Source organism: Cucumis melo, chromosome 7 (assembly GCF_025177605.1).
Source record: "Cucumis melo cultivar AY chromosome 7, USDA_Cmelo_AY_1.0, whole genome shotgun sequence".
Taxonomy (NCBI): domain Eukaryota; kingdom Viridiplantae; phylum Streptophyta; class Magnoliopsida; order Cucurbitales; family Cucurbitaceae; genus Cucumis; species Cucumis melo.
Window position 1 is genome coordinate 28,546,771 of NC_066863.1, and position 22,403 is coordinate 28,569,173.

Consider the following 22,403-nt stretch of genomic DNA (forward strand, 5'->3'; position numbering starts at 1 on the left):
CTTATAAATATAACAAAATTTATGAGAGTTTATTAATAATATAAATATATCACCGATATACTATATTGTAAATTATGGTCAAAAAGAGGATTTTTAGGTGAGAATAACACAAGACATGAAAGTGTGATTCATCTTCTTCCAAGTGAGATCTCTACGTAAGAAATTCTCCCAAAATATTTACTTCCTTTTTACACAAATTAAAACCTAGAAAGCCCACAACTTTACATGACTTTCTATACGTTTCCACTGTGGGAGTTCTAATCACTTCAATTGCATGACTTAGCTCAACATAATTCTTTGTATGACCATAGAAAAAAGGAACATCCATGGTTCCCTGCCATCTTCCTCAAAACTTTCCAACAAGAGACGATTACGTTACGTGAACCAATGTGTTTGAAATTGTCAAAAAAGAGAATCCCTAACATGATACATGCTCGTGTTTATCGTTGTATTGTGTTATATCATCAAGGGGACAACTTTGTAAACTACGATGCCAACAACCACATAATTAGAATGTCATTTTATCCTTAAGATTCGAGTTTTGTATCAATTTGATCCCTCGGTTTCAAGAGTTATACTTTTAATCTTGACTTTTAAATTATTAATTAATCATTTTTAGAATTTAGCATTAAATTCAATTAATTAATTTTAAATAGTTGTGAAATATAAATTTAAAATTTATTTTATAGTAATGAAAAATAAATCATCACATGTTAAACCTAATGATAAAAAATGAGCCATAATCTCAATAATTAATTAAAAGGTCATGGATTCAATTCGTGGTGGTTTGCTTCAAGTAAGATGAGACCTATGACAATATAAATAATTTTTTGTATAACTATAGATTCAAAGTATTAACATAGAACTTTTAAAAAATTTGTAAATCTAATAACATCTGTCGGAATCTATCAATAATAAAAGTCTATTATCGATATACCATATTGTAAATATTAGTCAAAGACCGGGAAGAAATTTATGACAAATAGAATTTGTTATCTCGCTAGTGTACTCCACACCCACCTTTCATTAATTATTATTTTGTGTGTGTATATATATATATATATATATATATATATATATATATATATATCTTTTAATTAAGAAAACGCCATACACATCGTGGCATGTCATTAGTCACATTTTCTTCTAGGAAACAACATTAATTGTTAACTAATAAACAATTTATGAAACATTAATATGCATTCAAGTTCACATTATAATTTATAGTTATGGTTTTATATCCTTATGATAAAAAGCTTAGATCATCATTAAAAATATTTAACCAAATACTTGAAAATGAATAAGGAAGAAAAGTAAGTATTTCTCTAATTAATCTCTTAAAATCCACCAAATCTATTGGCATAAATTATCCCACTAATTCATCAAAATTTAAAGATATATATATAATGTTTGCTAGATTTTGTGAAAGAGCACAAACTATATATTTTAGAATTAAAAAATTCATCCAATGACTATTTTTTAAAAATAAATAGTGGAGTATTTCCTCGAATTTAAGTCGATTTTTTTTAAAAAAAAATTGTCAATTCAAAAGTCAAATTAAGCATCAACAAAACTTGCCATATTTTATCAATAAATTTGCAAACTATCATACCTTTATTTCATTTTTGTCTGTTTTGTCAACTAAAAAGTCAAATTAAAGCATCAACAAAATTTAATGAATTTTTGTTATATCTTTCTTCGTAGATGTTTGGTGTATGTTTGTTAGCTCGTAATGAAATTGAGATGTATTGTATAATCCAAAACCCATGTTTGAATTGAGTGTTTTTGGTCTACTTTGTAATATAAAACTCATTCTATTTCAACAATTTTTAATGTAACCCCTTTTCATTGTTGTTCATGTTTTACGATCTCCTTTTTATTGTCTTTGATTACTCATGCTTTCCACCATTCCTCGATTATTAGTAATCGTTATTATATTCCAACTTTCTAAAGAATACTTCCTTAACAACTCAACTATTTCCACTAGTCTAATACATAATGTAGGGGTGTTTGACAAAAAAAAATTATAAACATTTAGCTAATTGTATCAACTCCATGAGTAGGGCTCTTAGAAATCCTAAAAAAAGGTAGAATAACAAAATTAACTTACAAAGAATATAGTCAAATAAAACGTCATGAAAAGGGATGAAAGACATCAATATAATTAATGAAATGAACAATCAACGATATATAATCAAATACCTATAAACCTCTCACCCAAACAAAGACCGTCATAACAATATTATCCTCCGCACGCAAAGGAGATAAATGATTACCCTTCATCCATGAATTTTGCTCCTCCTAGAAAGCCAATTTGTAACCACTCTTGATTATGTTGTAACTACTTTTTTGTCAAACTCTGCCCATTCTTCTTGATAATCCATTCTTGCTAGTTCTCAATAACACGGAATTTTTGTCTAGCCCTACTCATTCTCGATAGTACCGACGAATATAGTATAGACTTAAAGCTTTCAATTGTCTTCCATCCCTTTTTGACTTAGATTCTTATTCCTTGTATATATATTTTTTCGAATTATTTTTACAAATCTACCAACCCCACCAAACAAAAAATGGTTAAGGTAACCTCTAGGATATTTCAAAATTGTTTATAGTTTATATTCCATACTCAAACATGTCTTATATTGTTAATACATTTATTTTTTTAAAAATATTGTTCTTCATGTTATAAAGTAATAGACGACGTGCACTCTCACTACTCATTAAAAAAAAAAAAAAACAGAAGGAACCTCCCCTCTTATGAAGTTCTAAAATCATTAACTTAATTCTCTTTTTCTTCTCTTCATCTTCAACTTTTCCCACTTGAATCATGAAATTTCAACAAAATTCTTGATGGGTTTTTTCAAAATTGCAAGTTTCCTCTTCTTCTTCTTCTCCCTCCACCTCATTATTCAAACAAACACTGCCATTGTCAAATCCCAGAGGATCGATCAGATCAATCCAGGTTTTAGAGCTTCTGCATCAGAATTCAACCACACAAATGGAGTTTTTCTCTTATCGAAAAGCTCCGTTTTCGCTCTTGGCTTCTACGCCGGTGCTAATGACAATACATTCTCACTCGGAATCATACACATTTCCAGTTCAAGAGTAATCTGGACAGCTAACAGAGATTCTCTGGTCAACGATTCTGCCTTTTTTGTGTTCAATGAAACAGGGGATGCTTATTTGGATGTTTCCGGCCAGAATCAGACTACGGTTTGGTCGACAGAGACGGCTCATGAAGGCGTCCTTTCAATGCAGCTATTGGATTCTGGGAATTTGGTTTTAAAGAGTAAAAATGGAAGTTTTATTTGGCAGAGCTTCCATTTTCCGACCGACACCCTTTTGCCCGGCCAGGTTTTTTGGGAAGGATTGAAGCTCAAAAGTTACCCAAATGATAATGATCTCTCGAATTTTTTAGAATTCAAACAAGGCGATTTGGTTCTTTCCGCTGGTTATCAGAATCCCCAAATTTATTGGGCTCTGTCAAATGATAGCCGGAAAATCCAGAGGGCCACCACCGGCGGCAGTGGGTATGTTCTGTTTGCGATTTTGGAGTCTAATTATTGGAATTTCTACGGCATGGAAGGGGAATTGTTATGGAGTTTCAAAATTTTCTGGCACTTTAATAGGAAAGACCGATGGATCTCTGTTTTAAACACCGATGGAACGATTTCATTTCTGAATTTGGAGAACAGGAAATCAGCAGAGCCAGAGACAATTCGCATTCCGGCAGAAATATGTGGCGTTCCGGAGCCTTGCAATCCTCTTTTCATCTGTTACTTCGACAATCATTGCCAATGCCCTTCGACGATTCTAGACAAAAATTTCAATTGTAAACTCCCTTCAATTCCCTGTAATGGCAGTTCTAATTCCACCAAGCTTCTGTATTTGGGGGAAAATCTTGATTATTTCGCTCTTCGTTTCTCAACGCCTTCGTTCAATTCTGATTTGAGCTCTTGCAAAACAGCTTGCTTTAGTAATTGCTCTTGCAATGTAATGTTCTATGAACCAGTTTCGAGAAATTGCTACTTCTTCAATGAAATCGGAAGTTTACAGCGATCAGAAGGAGGTTCTGGTGGGTACATTTCTTATATGAAAACAAACCTCCCGATCAATGGAAACAACAGCGAAACGAACCCAAGTCCAAACAGAAGAAAGCACATTGTGCTTATGAGTTTACTTATGGCTGCAATGGCTCTGGGGTTCATGGGGTTGCTGTGTTTTTTGTTCTACCGCCAGAAAATGAAGGAATTGTTAAGCTCCATTGATGAAGCGACGGAGGAAGATAAATTTCTCAATGAGATCTCTGGTGCGCCAATGCGGTACAGCTACCGGCAGCTCCGGAGAGCGACAAAGAATTTCTCCACGAAAATCGGGGATGGAGGATTCGGGTCGGTTTATTTGGGAAAGATGGGAGATGGGTCGAGATTGGCAGTGAAGAAATTGGAGAGAATTGGACAAGGAGGGAGAGAGTTCCAAGCAGAAGTGAGTTTGATCGGCGGGATCCACCATGTGAATCTTGTGAAGCTGAAAGGGTTTTGTTCCGAAAGTCTTCATAGGCTTCTGGTTTATGAGTATATGAGCAATGGATCCTTGGATAAGTGGATTTTCAACAAGAAAGAGGATGATCTGCTTTTGGATTGGAACACAAGATTTAGCATTGCATTGGGTAATCTCTAACCTCTAACCTTTTGCATTTCTCTTAATTTTGATCTCAAATCTTTGGAACTTTTTAATTTAAAGGATAAAGTTTGAAGTTTATAGGTTATGTAGGCCAAAAAGTTGTAAGGATTAGATAACAAATTTAAACACATGCCAGAAAGAAAAAAAATGACATCTCGGAGGTTTTTTTTATATACGAATAGCCTATTTTTAGATGTTTATCCGAAATGACTCATTCCACTATTAAGTTAAGATGTTCCACGAATATCATGAAATAATTGGAGCGCTAAACACAATGATCATTTCAATCGAATTATCATGACTATGTCTATTACAACATCCTTAATGTCCTAATGCAAAATTGTGGTAGAGTGCTCATTACGTAAGAAGGAAGTGAATTTTCATTCATTTTCTAAAGATTGAATCATTCACATTAGCACTGCTAATATTGGGTCATTCGTTCAAAAATTTTATGTTGTTGTCTTCCTCTTTCAATTTCACGCCTTCAATTTGTGGTTCATTTGTTTATGGTTTTTTTTTTCCTGCCCCTAACCCCAAGTTTACTTCTTGTATGCATCTAGATTTGTGCACTTAAACAACATAAACTCCTCCATCTAAAATTTAACAAACAAAAAGAGTCAAACATTGTTTTGAAGTAAAATTAAAATTTCACAAGAATTTAATGTCTAAACTTAACTTCGCAATTGTGTCAATTAACCTTATGAACATTCACAAAGAAGTATCTAATAAGTGGAAGTTTTCATAATGATGAAGGAGAATGGATTAGTGAAATTGAAGCAAAAATTTGACAGTAGCATTTCATCGAACAGGTACGGGGAGGGCATTAGCGTACCTTCATCAAGAATGCGAATCAAAGATAATCCACTGCGACATAAAGCCAGAGAACATCCTTTTAGACGAAAACTTCACACCCAAACTCTCTGATTTTGGAATGGCCAAATCAATGGACAAACAACACACCTCCATCTTCACACAGCTTCGTGGAACCAGAGGCTACGTCGCTCCAGAATGGATCACAACCCTCGCCATCTCCGACAAGAGCGATGTCTACAGCTACGGCATGCTTCTACTCGAGATAATCGCCGGGAGGAAGAGCTACGATCCCGATTATCCGCCGGAGATGGCGCATCTCCCGTCCTACGCAACTAGGATGGTGGCGGAGCAAAAGGGGTTTCGTGTGTTGGACTCAAGAGTGGCGGGGGAGGCAGAGGGTGATTGGCGGGTGGAGGCGGCAGTGCAGGTGGCGGTGTGGTGTGTCCAGGAGGAGCCAAGTCTACGGCCTCCGATGAGGAAGGTGGTGCAGATGCTAGAGGGGGTTTGTCCGGTGCCGATGCCGCCGTGTACGGCGGAGATGGGGGCGAGTTTGTGGTGGAGTAATGAAGGATTGGGAATGAACTTGAATGGGTGTTTTAGTGAAGTGAGGTTGTCGGATGTTCGATTGTCGGGACCTCGATGAATCATGATGATGAATTAAACGGTACACAAAATTTGTTAAATTACTTTTAATCAAAAAATACTAATAAATTTGAAAAAATAATTAAAAAATATACTCTCAAACTATTAAAAAGTTTCATCAAATACTCTTGACCACAAAAAATTAAAAATACTTTATTTGATGCAAAATTTACCCAAAATTTTTCATGAAAAATTCATAGTTTGAAATTAATTTGACTATTAACATCATAAACACAACTAATCTCAAATAATTATTATTGTAATTAATATTAGTTAATTATCAAATAAAAAAATGTGTTTGACTATTAATAGATAATGATGTGAGATTTTTTTTATTCGACTAATTTTTATTTTAATATATTTTAAAAGAAATTTTGTATTTTGAAATTTGGTGATACTCTTTTGAAATTTTATGTTTTGACTCGCGCATAAAATCAAAATTAATTTTATATATATTTTGATTTCAATGTATATTTTTTAGAAAAATTATAAAAACTAAAAATCTAAAAAGTTTAAATTAAATTAGTAAATAAATATTTAATTATTTTCAAATAAGTATATAGGTACATTATACATTTATATTAATGTAATTTTGATGTTTATTTTTCGTGATTCGTAAATTTTTCTACAATATAATAGAATATTAATCCTCAATCCACCTCTTTTGTTGATATTAAACTCGCGAAAATATGAAAATATTGTAAAAATATCGATAAAAATATTTGACATATAGATTTTTAATTAAAATTTTGGTTTTTATTTTGGGTGCTAAGAAATTTAATGTAAAATTTGGATCAATTAGGGTATTTTTTTTAATTTTTTTAAGCTTAAAAGAAATTTATGAAACTTTTTAATAATTTAAAGGTTATTTTTGAAATAAAATTTAAACCCTTCTCATTGAAGATTAAAAGGTTATCGTTCCATATTCTCCTTTATTATTAAAATTGATTTTAAGTGATTAAAAGTAGGTTTAAAAGTGATTTTAATCCATTCATAATCCTTCCATACATTTTCTTTTCTCAAAAGGTGTGTGTGTGTGTGGAGAGAGAGAGAGTTACATTTTTTTTCTTCCATTTTCACCTTCAGATTTCTTTCTTCATGTATTATGCTGTATAAGACATTTCTATAATGATATTTTATCAATATAGTAAACTCCTTTACAAAATTATGAGAATTCTATATATATATTTGAGTGTTACAATCTCTGCCTTCTTTTTCATTAATGACATAATTTGATTTTTTTTTTTTTTTTTTTTTGTTAAGAAAAAAGTTAAGATAAGGGAAAATTTATCTTTTTTCCCCCAAAACTTTATCCACACAAATTTTCATTCCAATTCCAAAGATTTGAAAAGAAAAAAAAAAAAACCAAAGCCAAACAAAAATGAAATAGAAGAAGAAGAAATTCAAAAAACAGAGTAGGAAAGGAAGCTAAATCAAGTTCAATTTTGTACATAAACCAACACCATGATGGGAAGGAAAAAAAGAAAAGAAAAGAAAAGAAGAACAGCATCATCATATATTATTCTCTCATGGCTGATAAAGCTTATTCCCACATTTACATTTCCAATGCAGAAGATAATAGCTGTCATCTTCTTCTCTACGATCCAAATTTCTTTCAAATCTCTTCCGTTCAAGGTGCTCCGGCACCACCAACGCCGCCGTGCAAGGCCTACAATTCAAACACTTCCCGACGCATCTTGGTGGCTTCGATCCCAGCACCGTCCTCTTTTGCAAACTACTCTCAACCTCAGCCACAGCTGAACACATAAACACAAAAGTTACTCAATTTTTGTGGCTGTGCACATTATGTTTTGAGCATAAAAAAGAAGAAAAAAAAGAAAAAAGAAAGAAAATTTGGCTAAAGGGTTTGCTATTGCTTTTGCTTTTGTTGATTTACCTGATAATGTGGTAAGAGAGAGCAAGAGGGAAAGTACGATGGCGAAGGTGACCACGACCACCGGTTTAAGAAGATTATTGCTTGGAGAAGCCATTGGAGCTAAGTGAGAGATCAGCTTTGTGAGTTATGAGATCAGGAAGAAAGGACATAGAGTTCAATGGAGAGGTTGTGGTCATGTGTGTTTATTCCAAGGAGTTTTTTTTTCTTTACTCTGTTTGCTTTTATTTGGAAGGTTTATAGAATAAAATTTATTAGAGATTCTAAACCACTATTCATGATTTCATAATCACATTGACATGACATGTCTATTTAAATGTTGGGGCTATATCAGGTAATGATCTAAACATAGTTATGACTTATAAGGTTTTTATGTCACACATTTTTATGCCCATTTACATAACTTTTGTAAATGTATAAAAAAATTGCATATGAAATTTATAATTCCATTTAGTACCTTCTATTTATCCATTTTGTCAAATAATCATAACCAAAAAGTTTAGTATATATCTGAATGTTCATTAACCAAGATTGAATCGAAACTTTTTTAGAAATAATTCGAACACCAATAATATAATATTTGTGTTAGATGGGTTTGTGTTTTTCTTTTCTTTTCTTTTTAGATATATTCTTTTTTAAATTGTGTTAATAGAAAAGATACAACTTTGTTTGAGTATGAATTAATTAAAAATAAAAATGGATTGCATTAGGTAAATTTAAAATAAATGTGTATATACAATTGAATTGTAAGAAAAAGAAAGTTTTTTTTTAAGACACGCTACTTTTAAGTAAATTCATAAATCAACTTAGTTCGAATATGAGTTAGTAAGTCAATTTAAATTGTAGTAGTTATATTCGATTGATCGAGTTCTTAATTAGGTTCTTAAATCATTTTTAACATATATAGTACTTAGGAAATGAAGAATCTTATCATTAATATTAAAATAATAATTGATGTGTTATCTATTAACAATGTTATCTTTTTCTATTCTATTCATATACCGAAATATTTAGATTATTAATTCGAAACATTTAGATATTTCTAATTAAGAATAGGAATTAAATATGACAATTGATTAATAAATAATGAAGCCTGATCTTATGGAATGTTAACCAATGGAAGCACTTTTCAAGAGTGGATGGGGGAAATCCAAAGAAAGAATTAATTTAAAGAAAAGGCACTTTTGGGAAATTGGTGTTTTGACTCTCTTTTGCAAATTGTAATTGATTAAGAGATTGAATTTTATGGCATTTAGGTGGGTTGGGGTCATTGACTGTTTTTGGGATTGTGAAATATCATCAAAGATTTTGAAATTTGCATCTAACATATAAAATTGATAATAAATTGTGTAACATAAATTAGGTTCTCTTTGGGATTATGTTTGCAGATGTTACAAGTGATTGTAGGAAAATCATAATGTACGTGTGCAACATTCGAAGTCTAAATATAACAATTGATTGCCTCTCGACACTCTTTCTTATGTCCCCTATGATCTAACAATGTTATATTTACCTGGTTTGAATGTTTCAACGAAGTGTGAAGTTGTCCTCACGAAACAAGAACCAACATGGTTCATTTCTTCGGCTTACTTTATCTTCAGCCACACGTTTATTAGGAAAATTCCTAGAATGTCCACCCAACATAAGATTGCTCAAAGCCAATAATTAATAATTTTGGGGTTCCTAGGATTGAGCCACCGAAAAGAAAGGCTTTATTGGTATGTGTAATTTTCATTTCCTTTAAGATTTTCTTAACCCTACTTTCATATCTAAGGATATCTCTAATTCGAATCATAGTTCAGGTCTCCTTCTAAACTCAGGGCATTATATGTCCACCAACTTTTGCTTATTCGTCTTAGAAGTTCAAAATCATATTTTAATAGGAGAGATTCCACTCTAATATCATTAGTAATGCCTCATGCTTAGGATCTAAACTAAGATCCGAAATCCATATTAACACTTGATTATTTCCAACAGGATTTTGAATTTTGGGCCCAAGGCGTTACACATAACACTACCTAGCTAGATTGTATGATAAAACAAATTATTTATTAATTTATCCATAATCACATTTTAATTTGTTCTAATGTGCAAAAGGTATATTACATGCTAGCCTTTATAATTTTAGCTTTATAAAAATCTTATATCTTCCCTAACTATTTACTATCCTCAAATTTATCCTTCAATATTAATTATTTTTAACATCAAAAACTATATTAAATATTTTTTATTCATTATATTAACACTATATTGTAATTGAGAAAGTATATTATGAAAAGTAGAAATGATAGGGGGAGAAAAGAAAAAAGGAAAGACCCACCAAGGCAAGTGCAGAACAGAACAGTGTTGAAAGGGTGAGAAATAAAAAGTAAGTTGAAAGCAGTGGTGAGCAGAAGTAGTTTATAGAAAAAGCAGATTTTGTTAAGCTTCCATTAAAAAAAAGAAGAAAGAAGAAGAAGAAGAAGAAGAAGAAGAAGGGGGTATTGAAAAGAAAACATAAAGCATTGTTGTGTTGATGAGTTTAAAGAGAATCAAATAAAGTGGAGACATCAATGACAAATAGTTCTAGATTTTCAGTCTGCAAACCAAACAGTGAAAAAAAGGATGATTGAGGTATGGAACTGCTTTTTCTTTCATATGTATATATAACACTCATCCATCCATCTTTAAATTTCAAAAAAAAAAAAAAACCAAAAGGAGAAATCAACCTAACAAACTTTTTCTTTTATTGGAGTTGAAAAGGTTACAATCTTAAGGGTGTACATTAGTCAGGTTGAGCCGGGTTGGAGGAAAATTATGAACCCTATCGGTTCAATATGTAAGGGTCAACCCAATCTAAAAAATTTGGATTGGGTCGAATTGGATTGACGGTTTTTTTTTTTTCATCTCTCCATAATTTATTTAGACAAATTTTCATATTATTTTTCAATATGAAAGGTATTCAAGATACAAAGTGACAAATATATATAGGTGTTATAATCAACCCTACCCCTAACTTGCACAACCCGGACAACCCGACTCAACCTTTTTTTCTCCAATTTTCTAACCCAACCCAACCCAACCCAACATAAAATTTAACCCAACCCAACCCTTACGGTTTGAGTTGGATAATCCGAGTTGGTTGGGTTAATGATATTTTTAACACTCCTATTAAATCTTTCTATCTCTATCTCTATCTCTTTTCTTAATTTTTTTTCTTTTTTATGGCCTATCAATCAAAGTCCAACTTAACTGTTGTCGGTAATTTTGGACCAATAAAAAGATTAAAGATAAAAGTAAAGTTAGAGAATTACCTAATATTCCTAAAAACGGACGATAGAATTGGTAGAAAACGGATCGTTGAACTCTATCTAAGTAGTAAAGGAGCAATTGGGTGGAAAGGTCCAATTGGTCTGCTCCGACCTTTGAGGCTTCAGAGGCCAATAAAACCTTCACAACAACTGGCTCACCTCAATCGAAGTCGATGATGCTAAGGAATCCCTCAAATGAGGTCGATCTGCAGTTGGTCCTATTATTTTGAAACCTTACCAGTAGCTCAATTCAACCCTTGTGTGTCTCGTTTCCAATGGGTAAAAGAAATAGAATCCCAATCATGTAGTTGGTTCTTTATGCTTAGAACGATGGGATCAAGAAATTTGAATCATTCGAGTTATTTTTTATATTAAATTGTTAATAATATTCGTTATAATTAACGACTATAAATTAAGAGAGAAATTGCTTTTGAATAGAATTTAAATATCTAAAAGTCGAATTAGGACAATCTAGGATTCGAGGTAGAAGATAATACTATAATATTAGTTAATTAATTGTTCAATTATATATATATATATATATATAATTTAATTACAAGAAATTTGAATTAATTAATTAAGAAAATTATTTAATTAAATAAATTTTGAAAAAAGAAATCAAAATTAGAAATTTCATTTTAAAAAGTCAAACTTCTTGACTATTGTAAGTGGAAATTTTCCAACCCATGTTGCATTGTGAATAAATTACTTGTTGGATTGTGTTGTTGGCTTTTAGTCATGCAACATCAAAAGCCAAATTGTTTATGAAAAAAGACCCACTACTTTGATTGATGTAAAAACATTAGCAACAGCACAACAACTGACATCATCTGATTATCATCAACGGTGGTGAATCAAAGTCAAGGGCTTCAGGTAGTCTGATCAGACGGCATCCAACGGTCCATTGTACTCCTCTGAATAATGATGAGTGTACGTGTACGGTTACTAGGCAAAAGTAGACAAGACTACTCAATTGAGCATCACACTTCATTGGCGCTCCATTTTTCTATTTTACACGTGGATTCTACCTACTGGTCTGTTTCCTTAATTGCTTAATTTAAAAAGTTTGGATCAACTCAAGTTGGTGACTAAACACTGACATACCTGCTTTAAACATTGCCGAAGCCTTTCAAACTCGATTTGTTTGTAACTAAAACAGCAGTATCCTCTGAAATGGTACCCCAGAAGCAATTTAAAGAGAAATAATGGGAACTTTCAAAAGAAGAAGCTCAAGGGTGATGATTTAAGTGAAACATTTAAAAAGCAAGATTGATCTTTCATTCATGTTTTACATGATCTTGTTGGCGAAAGTAAAAGGACTACAAGATGTGATGAAACTCGGCCAGCATTTCACACAACAGTGATCTCTTTAACATCCTTTGGAGGCTTCTCAGTCCTCGGGATGGTGATCGTCAAAACCCCATCTTTCAACTCTGCCTTGATCTCCTCTGCCACTGCGTCTTCCGGCAGCATCACCGTACTTTCGTAGTAACCATAACTCTCCGCAAATCCTTCTTCTTCTTCTTCTTCCTCTTCTTCCCTGTGCTCTCCTCTGATGTTTAGCATCCTACCTTCCACTGTCACCTTCACTTCATCTTTAGCGATCCCAGGCATCTCCATTCGCAGTTTGTACCAATCTTCTTGCTCTTTCACATGGCCACCGGAGAACCACCATGGACGGCTCAAGTTCAAGCTTTTCAACACTCTGTTTATGTGCTCTGCTGCTTGCATCAGTGAGTTTCCAAGATGAAACTCACCCTCATTCTTTCTCCATGGTATCCATTTCTTGCCTTCCCTTTTTGGGGCTATTTTGGTGTTTTTCTCTTCATTCTTAACGGCGATCTCTTTGGAATTTCCTTCTGAGCTCTGATCACAAAATCTTCTGATCAGGGCTGCAGTTTGTTTGGGAAGCAGAGTATCAACAGGGGAGGAAACAAAGGCAGCCCTTTGCTGCAAATTCCTTAAAGCCAAACGGGTGAGGGCCATGGAGAATAGGTATCCAGATGAGAGATGTGAATGGGTTTTGTTTTGGTGCAAATATGGAGATGGAAGAAGATGATGATATAAAGACATGGGGAGAGGGAGAGAATTTGGAAGATGAGTCCAGAAGAGTCGTTGGGAGTTTCTGGCAGGTGCTAATCCATGGCGGAAACAAGTGTCAATCCTGCCCTGTGTATGTTTTTAGAAAGAGCTTCCAGTTGTTTCTCAAATATACCATGAGAATAAACACACAGAACAGAGAGTTTAATCTCTAATTCAAACAAACACAGTTTTATATATATATCTTTTTCACTTATGACTTGTGATGTTGGAAAAGATCATTTTCAAACTTACAAAAGTGGATTACGATTGTAGCAGCCACTAGTAAAGTTTAAAATAATAATAGAATCAAATTCAAATAAGAACAACTTTCCATAGATAGAAGCAGGCAAAAGGGAACAAAACTGTATATATTATAAAACAACATTATCGAAAAGAACAGAACGACCCCAATCAACTCACCGTCTCTCTCTACACACAATTCATCATAGAACAGAAGGAAGCAACTCAAGTTTCAGACTCTCAACAAAAACTACCCAAGGAAGAACACAGAACACATAGTACAAAAGAAATTGGATGCAAAAATGGATTAATGTTCTGTTGTTCCTTTTTTCTGCATGAAACTACATTTTGGGTATTGGTTCCAGTGGCCAATTTAGCAATTGACCTGTTGATGTAATTGCTGTAATTCAGCAGGTCCAGAGGGTTTCCAAAGTCTAACTTAACCTTCAAAATAGCTTTCATTCCAGAAATGATGCTCAATCAATCATACAACCCCTCTTGCTCCCATATATCCACAAGAAAATCAACCATTTCCTGTAGATTTCAAGATTAGACTGACCACGTTAGAGAAAAGAACAAAATTAATGAGGAAATTGATCGGCAATGACGCATATTGGTTCGTTCAATATGATAGATACTCACACCAAGTGGTATAGGCTGTGGGAACGGCTTGTTATTTCCCAACAAACTGTCGTATGTTGCACTCCAACTGCAAAGCCAGAACGATTTAGGCATGCAGAGACAATGAGTGCTGAAAAAAAAGATGTAGCAAACGAAGTTCAAAAATAATCAACTCCCAATTCAGTGAAACCAGAGTGTTAAAAAGATTTTTCTTTCTGGTTTCTTATCAACTTTAGCAAACTTTCAGCGTGGCGTAGTATCAACGTGTTGAAGTGTAGAATATATCAAGACTTACTTGAAGTGAATCATTTCACTACAATACATGTAATGCTTGAAAATAGACTAGTCTGGAACTGATTTTTAAACAACGTCCTTTTTTTTTTTGAAACACGTGAATTTCTTTAACATTCATTATTTTTTTGTTAGAAAAAGATCAGGTGGGGGTAATCCAATCTCAGACCTTTTTGTCGAGGGTGCACATTTTATATGCGGTGAATTATGCTCACTTTGGCCAAAACAAATGAAGTTGCACTTTTGAAAATGGTCATTCGAATATAACATATCATTAACCACTTAACCTTTTAACTGTCACACAACCATAGTTGTTAGAAATACTTCTGAAAACAAACAAAAAAACACAGGAAAAAAAAACAGTTCTCCATACTTAACTACAAACAACTACAGGCAAACATTTAAGATTGCATGATGGAGTACAATCCATGGTGCTTTCACTGACAAGAACACCATAGAAAAAGAAAACTTAACCTTCTCATAGGTCCACTTGACCAAACCATAAAGCATAGCCGTTAACTAGATTAGAAGAAAACCATCAGAGTAACTTATAATAATGTCTTTGGAAAGAAATACCAAACCAAAGCTTCATAAGTAGAAGTCAAAACTTTTCCTGATGGATTCGTGAATATAAAATAACTTCAATTATAGAAAAGAATAGCGACCAACTTACTGTAATTTGGGTTCTCGAATCACTTGTTTTCTGTTGCCAGACTTCCTGTTCTGCACCCAATGCTGCCTATTTTGATTCCAGAGAAGAAGACCTACAACTAAAATCGTCAAACCACCGCCTAATGGCTAATACCATGACAATATTTGTATGCTAAAGAGATAGAATGATGACACTAGAAAAGAATAATAGAGTGTTTAGAGGTTTAGGGAGAGATCCAAGTAACAGTTTGTTCTTTATAAGATCTTACATTTGTCTTTAGACTTTAATATCAAATGTCTTTTGTAGATATTTAGTGGGTACTATTTTGCATAATTGAAGCTCATTTCTCACGCTTATCTTTAGGCTTCAATTTCAACGGCCTTTTGTAGCTATTTAGTAAGTACTGTTTTGCACAACTGAAGTTCATTTCTTTTAAGGGAATTCCTTCTGATTTATGAGAGTTTAGTTTTTTTCAACTCCAGTGTATTCTTTCATTTATTCTCAATTGAAGTTCCTTTCTTTTATGGGAATTCCTTCCGTGTGTTAGGCTTTTTTTCAATTCCAGTGTATATTTTCATTTATTCTAAATAAAAGGCTAGGGTCATATGAGAATATTTGTAGTGACATAATTGTAATTTCTGAAAGTTTGTTTGGGTGGGGTTGGTTACAACTTACAAGTAGAGAAAGTTAGAGAGGGTGGAGGTTAGAATAGTCTGTGAAATCAGTCTATAATGGAAGCAAGGTAGAAAGAGATAACCATCTCGAAAAGCTATTGATATTATAATTTCCTCTATATTGCCATATTGCAATAAGTTACTTTGTCATTTTCTACAAAATGTCGACACTTTGTATTGGTGGTTGTATTGCATCAACTCAGACATGGATTGAGACTTGATATTTAAGAATAGAACATGAATTTGGAACCTTCAATCTGGGTTTTAATGCTATGGCAGCACAAGCTAATCAAAGGAAAACTTACCATGATTTACAAATGGAGTTGGAACATTAGATTCACTAGAGTTCCCCTGTGATTGATTGGTGTTAATTGATGAATCGCCTCCCTGTGACTGGTTAGCAATGTTGTCCATATGTAGTGTGCTCAAGATTTCCAAAATATGTTACCAGAAGCCTCGGATCGGTATACTACCTACTGCAGTCGTAAGCTTAGGCTTGATACGGATTTCAAGGCAACCAATGCTCTATTATAAACTATAGTGAACAATAGTAAAAAGAAAACATTAGGCGGAGGAAAAGAAGAGGAGAAGAGGCATTGACTCTAAGCATGAAACAAATCTTTCCATATTGCTCATTAAGTAGTTATTCACATTTTCCCATATGTGCATTACAATTTATTGAGAGAATCCATTAAACCATAGAATCTTTGATTTCCCTGCTATGATTAACTCAATTTAAAAAAAATCAAATGGACATTAAAGCAGCAGAAACGGTTCTAGATAATCTATTTAAACCCCTCTTTTCAATTTAAGCAAATCTTCTTGCCAATCAAACACAAACATAATAACCCATTTCGCACATTAGAATAATAAAGCTAAATACAATGACAAGCACATCAATCAAATACATTCAGAATCCAAAACAGCAAAAAAGAGCTTACCCCATGTACAGGGCAACGAATATAAAGCAAACCCAGAAAGCCAAACCGGATCCACAGAGCACCAGAATCCGATTCCAGGAAGAAAAGATCAGAGAACCGCTTCTAGAAACCAAAAAGATTCACGGGTATAAAGATAAAAGCAGAACCAAAAGCAAATTTGAGAAATCAATAAATCAACATTAAAAAAAAAAAAATTGAGGGAAAAAAAGAAATTGAAAGTTTCGAGGACCTTGAATGAACAACATCACGGGTCACCTCTCTCGTGCCCTCCTGAAATCGAAAATGCCCTGTTCGAGGATTCACGAGCTCACCTTTTTCCTCCCCTCTTCTTCTTCTTCTCCTTCTCCTTCTCCTTCTCCTACCTTGGGTTCTTCTATGGATATGAAGTAATGGGGCAATGGCAACAATGGAAGAAGGGGGAGGAAAAGAGTGGAAATTTAGAATATTATTATTTATAGGAAATGGTTTGTAATTATCTTTTAAAACAACAATGGAACCTAATTTTATGGATTAAGGGAATGTTTTGGGTTAATTTTTTTGAATTTTTATATTTCCAAGTTGGGAAGTTTTGATTATTTGATTTGTCTATATTTAACTTTCAAATTAATGATGTGTTTATTTACTTTATAGTATGACCAAACTTGAGGATTAGTAAAGTAATCTTATGTAAATTTAAATTTAGATCCAACAACTAATCTTTTTTGTTGATATTAGTGTTTTATTTAGTAAGGTTTGATTTTTTTTTCTTCTTTTTTTTTTTTTTTTTTTGACATGTACTTAATTTCAATCTTTTTCTTCAAGTTCATTAAAGTTTATTGGATTTTCTTGTTTGAGTAAATATAGTAAAATCTATGTATCAATTCACCAATATTTTTCACTCGATTATGTTTGAAATGTACCTATGTAAAGGAATATCGTTAATTAAATGAAGATTTACATTTAACAATGAGGAACTTTAATTTGAGATTAATATCATTTTAATTTATAAAAATTGATATCTATATTTAGTCTTATCAATATATCCGTATAATTGAAATTTTAATTATTATATTTTTTACAATAGCTGACGTGGGGATTGAACATTGATTTGATTTAATTTTGATTATGTTTATTTTAGCATCAACGACATCAGTGTTAATGGTTGATTAAACCTAAAATATTTTTCATGTTTTATTTTTGTTGCTTCATGTGACATGTTAGATCTAATATTGTTAAAATCATCGCAATAAAAAAATCGAATCTTATATAAATCATAAATACGGCTCATTGTAGAATCTCATGTTAGCACATGGAAGTTATAGGTATACCTCTTCAATGTGGTTGCCAAAACCTCGCATTCCTCTTCAATATTGATGTTGACTTCCTTTAGTACAACGAACTTTAGTAATGATCATATTCATATACCCTAGAAAAATAGTACAAGGAAACTTGTGGAATAATTTCATAAAGTTATTGGGGAATGGGTTCAAGCCAATCTCTTGATTGAAGTAGGAAAGTATTAAAATCGAGGTTACTTATGAATCTAATTTGTTCGAGTTGTCGTGCTGGCATGAAGTATAGTTCATCTTTTAAAAGGACCTAGTAAAAATTAATACGTATTCTCTTTAGTATAATTGATAGTGTGACTACAATTCATAGCCTATAAGAATTTCGATTAGATGTTATTTGTTAATTTGCGGGTGAAAGATATTGTTTACAAAGTTATAAAAGATTAAAGTTCATAAATCTAATTAATTTTAGTTAGAAAGATATAAATCCATACGAAGAAAGATCGTCAAATATAAATTACAACTCTACTCGATATATATTTTATAAATGTGGCGTAGTTTCTTTTTTATAGTGTTTGGTCATCTCATTTCCACTCTTATTTAACAATCTTCCAGTTGACGTATATTGTTTTAAAAAGACAAAAAACTCTTCAAAATATTTACAAATATAAAAAAATTTTAGTGTGTTTATAGATATTTTAAATCGTAATTTTGATGTATTTGAAAACATTCTATATATTATTTGGATTTCTTTCTTCTGTCTTCTTTCCTCTTTCTCTTACCCTTCGTTTGGATTCCAGAAAGTTGAAGAAAAACTTTTATTTCAAATGTGTTAATTGAAAATTTGAAAATGACGAAAATTATTATTTAATTTACTTTAAAATCCTACCGCAAAATTTGATCATTCTATTTTCTATAATAACAAACAACCTAATTCATTTGAAATCGATATGTTATGAATCGAAAATTCTTTAAAATCACGAACATCAAATTGTTTTTTAATATCTAAAAATGAGAAAACAAATATTGATGTGTATGCATGTGAAGTAGTACTTTGGAAGATTAGTAGAATGGAATAGCTTTTGGACTAAGAAAAAGTAATGGAATTTTTAAATTGGTCAATCATATTTTTATATCTTCATTATTAGAGAAGAGAAAGATGGTAACAAATAACAATCCTTTTATCCCACATCCCCATAGACTTCTATTTTATTAAATAGGGTCAAAACAAGGGACCAAAAAGAAATTTTAATAGTGTCTCTTTGATATATAGTTGTAAGGAATAATTCTTTTCCCTATTCCAACTCTTTCTTACCTTTACACAAAGACAAAAGTGAACCAATTTTAAACTTCAACCTTTAGGTACATCAAATAATAATTGATCCTTTTCTAGAAAAAGTGTGTTACATTTTTTACTTTTTAATTTCTCAAATATACAAATCTCTTCAAATTTGTTAAAATATCTGAGACAGTGTTTTATATCTAAGTCGTACAAATAGATATCGTTATATGTATAATGTTTGTTTAGCTTTATAGGTGGGAGATTTGATAATCGATCTTTAAAATGATAATTGATATCTTATCTATTTAGTTATGTTTGAAATGATATATAATGTTTATTTAATTTAACCGTTTATTTATTTCAAAAATTTGTTTTAATGCTATTGTGAGTATTGGTCTATAGCTAAGAACTATTGAACTCGTTTTTCCCCTAAAATCTATCCATCTTACTTAATGCTAGTAGACCGATATGGATATGGAATAACTAAACTATATTCATATTGAAAATTTACTTGAACAAGATAATGGTTTCGTAACTCGTTTATTATATGACAAGAGTTACTCTATATAGCAAAATCTCTTTTATTTTCATATATTTGAAAATGTTTTGAATGATTTTTTTATTTAAAATAATTTATCTTTTATATTATCAAACATATTTTCAAACTATGATTAAATTTTGTATGGTAATCATTTATTTGTGGTCTTTAATTTCCCTTCTCAATTGAATTTTTAGTCAAATTTTAAAATTTGAAAAACTAAATATATTTCATCTCAATTTCTTATTGAATGAACTTACCTAATAATACACACAAAAGAAGAAAAAAAGAACAATCATATTGTTACCTATCAAACTTAACAAGTGTTACCTAAACACAAATATGAAAACATGAAATTCAAATTCTAAAATCGAGAACTTCCTATACATAATTCATAATCTCCTTTCTTTTTTTCAAAAGGCAAAGAAGAAAAAAGAAAAGAAGAGAAAATTGGATGAAGAGAAATTCCACCATCCATTGACAGCCACAGAAAAGCTGGATTTTTCTTACACAGGAAACAAGAAGAAGAAAACAAAGTGGAGTGAAGATCAAAACGAACATTGAATCCTTTGCGATCGATCTTTAAGAATTCCATTATACAAAGCAATTCGATTAGCAGGAATATCGTTTCTACAACTTATTCTCCTTCCTCTTCTCGTTTCCTCCATTAAACCTATTTTCTCATCATGTTCTCTTCTATACTCTTCTCCATTCCCTTTTGGTTCTTTCACATCCTCAGCAAATCTCACCTTCTTCTTCTTCTTCTTCTTCTTCTTCTTCTGTTTCTTCTTTTCATCTATTCATAATAATCAACATCAAAACGGCCCCATCAACATAAAATCTTCAAGTTCATAATCTAAACAAAATAACATAAAAAAGAAAGAAAATTTACCAGATGAAAAGCAAGAAGGAAGAAGGGATGTGGAGGGTGGGATTATTGGACTGATCATCTTGTGATGGTGGTTGGAGAAGGCGAGAAAGAGAGCTGTGGAAGAGACGACCATGGCTGTTGCAATGACGAGACCTTGAGAACTCAGAATGGAAGACATGGCGGGATTGAAAGGAAGCTTTTCTTTTTTTCTTGGATTTTGAAGTGAGATTTGGGAAAGGGAAAGTTTTTTATTTAGTTGGCAAGTGGGAGAGAAGGAGATGGAAGATTTTTATATGCGTGGCCATCTACGCTTCTCTAGAGAAGGAGAGAGAAAGGTTGACTTCAAATTAATGGACTATGACCATCCTAATGTAGTTGACAACATTTAATACATCTCTTCACCACCACCCCCCTTAGTTGAGTTATGAACTCTGACACAATATATTGGGAGTTCAAGTTGAGAAGTTGAAATGGTGACCAATTACATATTTTTTCTATATTTATATCATACACCACTCAATACACATTTCATATATTTAATTCAATCAATACACATACATATACATTCAAAATGATAAAAATATTGTCATTTTTGTAAATAAGTTTTTCTTTGTCAATTTTTTTTCTATTGACTTAGAAGTGTAGATATTTTGTGTGAGTTATCTGTAATTCAATATTTTTGAAAAAAGAAACTTTGAAACATAAATTTATAAATTCATTTTGTAATATAAATAGGTTCTTTTTTTCTTATATTGTAAATTTATGTGGTTATGTGAGGTTCAAATTTCTTATTCTTTCAATTCAATATTTCGAAAAAAATAACTTTGAAATATATACGACTTGAATTAGTCAACTTAGTTTAAAACGTAACAATAATTATTTATTGATTCTTGTCGACGCTTGAAAAGGAAAGAAAAGGAGAGAGAGAGGATGGAAGTCTTGCTAAAAAGTCACAAGATTTAAGTATGTTGTTTGAGAAATTAATTATGTAGGGTTTGGGATGCTACTTTAGAAATTTCTACTAATTAATTACAAATTCGAAGGAAATAAAAATAAAAAATCTCGTCTTAAATGACTTCTTATTTAAAATAATCCAAATTTATCGAACATATATGATAGTACCATTTACATTTATTATCGACCCATTCAAACACATTAATTAACAAATAGTGAAGAGCTCGCTCGTGTTGGATTTTACTGTAGATTTCAATGACCTTAACTTTCGACATGAGCTTCTCCCTAGATTGGTTTTCATATGCTTTAAGTTGACCAACATAAGAGGTTTTTGTACCAGTGTGGTGTTGAGTTTATTATACCGTGATACTTAAGTTGATACAAATAATGTCCAATTCAACTGAGCACAAAAAAAATAAAGGTTAGATCTCTTAATTTGAATATTACATATTTTTTCCTTTAAAGATGTCAAATTCACAAGCTTGTCTATTGACACGGTCTATAGTAACATTCTACAATTAAGATTCGTCTTGGTTATTTTTCAATTGGCATATATATTCATGGAATTGACCAGTCAGACCAAATCTCAAAACTTTTATTTTTTTTGTCTTTTGAAGCGTACATTTCTCTTTACTTTCTCTCGAAACCCTATGGGTTGAGGGCCTTG

At 32.0% G+C, this 22,403-nt stretch overlaps 5 protein-coding genes and 1 long non-coding RNA gene across 15 annotated transcripts; 1 reads left to right on the plus strand and 5 right to left on the minus strand.

Moving 5' to 3' along the window:
* Positions 1 to 1,916: 1,916 nt before the first annotated feature.
* LOC127150196 (uncharacterized) lies at positions 1,917 to 5,664 on the minus strand. Its single transcript, XR_007822289.1, has 2 exons — positions 5,516 to 5,664; positions 1,917 to 2,077 (listed from the first exon to the last, which is right to left on the minus strand). It is a non-coding gene; the product is annotated as an uncharacterized LOC127150196 (long non-coding RNA).
* On the plus strand, positions 2,759 to 6,139 carry LOC103494702 (G-type lectin S-receptor-like serine/threonine-protein kinase SD2-5). The gene is made up of 2 exons (XM_008456017.3): positions 2,759 to 4,669; positions 5,493 to 6,139. The coding sequence occupies exons 1-2, from the start codon at positions 2,851 to 2,853 to the stop codon at positions 6,137 to 6,139; spliced, it is 2,466 nt and encodes an 821-aa protein (XP_008454239.3). The 5' UTR covers positions 2,759 to 2,850.
* A 1,156-nt stretch (positions 6,140 to 7,295) lies between these two features.
* LOC103494701 (EPIDERMAL PATTERNING FACTOR-like protein 8) lies at positions 7,296 to 8,235 on the minus strand. The gene is made up of 2 exons (XM_008456016.3): positions 8,036 to 8,235; positions 7,296 to 7,895 (listed from the first exon to the last, which is right to left on the minus strand). The coding sequence occupies exons 1-2, from the start codon at positions 8,127 to 8,129 to the stop codon at positions 7,666 to 7,668; spliced, it is 324 nt and encodes a 107-aa protein (XP_008454238.1). The 5' UTR covers positions 8,130 to 8,235; the 3' UTR covers positions 7,296 to 7,665.
* Positions 8,236 to 12,564: 4,329 nt separating this feature from the next.
* On the minus strand, positions 12,565 to 13,654 carry LOC103494889 (26.5 kDa heat shock protein, mitochondrial). Its single transcript, XM_008456269.3, has one exon. It carries the CDS (start codon positions 13,393 to 13,395, stop codon positions 12,673 to 12,675), a length of 723 nt encoding a protein of 240 aa, XP_008454491.2. The 5' UTR covers positions 13,396 to 13,654; the 3' UTR covers positions 12,565 to 12,672.
* Positions 13,655 to 13,712: 58 nt separating this feature from the next.
* Positions 13,713 to 17,405, minus strand: LOC103494700 (uncharacterized). 10 transcript variants are annotated; one of them, XM_008456012.3, is made up of 6 exons: positions 17,053 to 17,405; positions 16,824 to 16,925; positions 16,188 to 16,417; positions 15,230 to 15,320; positions 14,287 to 14,353; positions 13,713 to 14,178 (listed from the first exon to the last, which is right to left on the minus strand). In XM_008456012.3, the coding sequence occupies exons 3-6, from the start codon at positions 16,294 to 16,296 to the stop codon at positions 14,125 to 14,127; spliced, it is 321 nt and encodes a 106-aa protein (XP_008454234.1). In that variant the 5' UTR covers positions 16,297 to 16,417; positions 16,824 to 16,925; positions 17,053 to 17,405; the 3' UTR covers positions 13,713 to 14,124. The 10 variants fall into 10 exon arrangements, with proteins under 10 accessions (XP_008454234.1, XP_008454230.1, XP_008454235.1 ...); XM_008456008.3 differs by having other exon boundaries at positions 14,287 to 14,395; XM_008456013.3 differs by having other exon boundaries at positions 16,188 to 16,358; positions 17,053 to 17,231.
* Positions 17,406 to 20,361: 2,956 nt separating this feature from the next.
* On the minus strand, positions 20,362 to 21,192 carry LOC103494703 (uncharacterized). Its single transcript, XM_008456018.3, has 2 exons — positions 20,804 to 21,192; positions 20,362 to 20,707 (listed from the first exon to the last, which is right to left on the minus strand). Exons 1-2 carry the CDS (start codon positions 20,958 to 20,960, stop codon positions 20,460 to 20,462), a joined length of 405 nt encoding a protein of 134 aa, XP_008454240.2. The 5' UTR covers positions 20,961 to 21,192; the 3' UTR covers positions 20,362 to 20,459.
* Between the last annotated feature and the right edge of the window lie 1,211 nt (positions 21,193 to 22,403).

Bases quoted from the DNA above. Each gene is read 5' to 3' on its own strand.
- LOC103494702 (XM_008456017.3), top strand. From the start codon at position 2,851: ATGGGTTTTTTCAAAATTGCAAGTTTCCTCTTCTTCTTCTTCTCCCTC. The intron at 4,670-5,492 runs GTAATCTCTAAC...TTCATCGAACAG, and splicing joins AAGATTTAGCATTGCATTGG to GTACGGGGAGGGCATTAGCG.
- LOC103494701 (XM_008456016.3), bottom strand. From the start codon at position 8,129: ATGGCTTCTCCAAGCAATAATCTTCTTAAACCGGTGGTCGTGGTCACC. The intron at 7,896-8,035 runs GTAAATCAACAA...TTATGTGTTCAG, and splicing joins CTCTCTTACCACATTATCAG to CTGTGGCTGAGGTTGAGAGT.
- LOC103494889 (XM_008456269.3), bottom strand. From the start codon at position 13,395: ATGTCTTTATATCATCATCTTCTTCCATCTCCATATTTGCACCAAAAC.
- LOC103494700 (XM_008456008.3), bottom strand. From the start codon at position 16,296: ATGGACAACATTGCTAACCAGTCACAGGGAGGCGATTCATCAATTAAC. The intron at 15,321-16,187 runs GTAAGTTTTCCT...TTTTAGTTGTAG, and splicing joins AACTCCATTTGTAAATCATG to GTCTTCTTCTCTGGAATCAA. The intron at 14,179-14,286 runs GTGAGTATCTAT...TGAAATCTACAG, and splicing joins CACAGCCTATACCACTTGGT to GAAATGGTTGATTTTCTTGT.
- LOC103494703 (XM_008456018.3), bottom strand. From the start codon at position 20,960: ATGTCTTCCATTCTGAGTTCTCAAGGTCTCGTCATTGCAACAGCCATG. The intron at 20,708-20,803 runs GTAAATTTTCTT...TATTATGAATAG, and splicing joins TCCTTCTTGCTTTTCATCTG to ATGAAAAGAAGAAACAGAAG.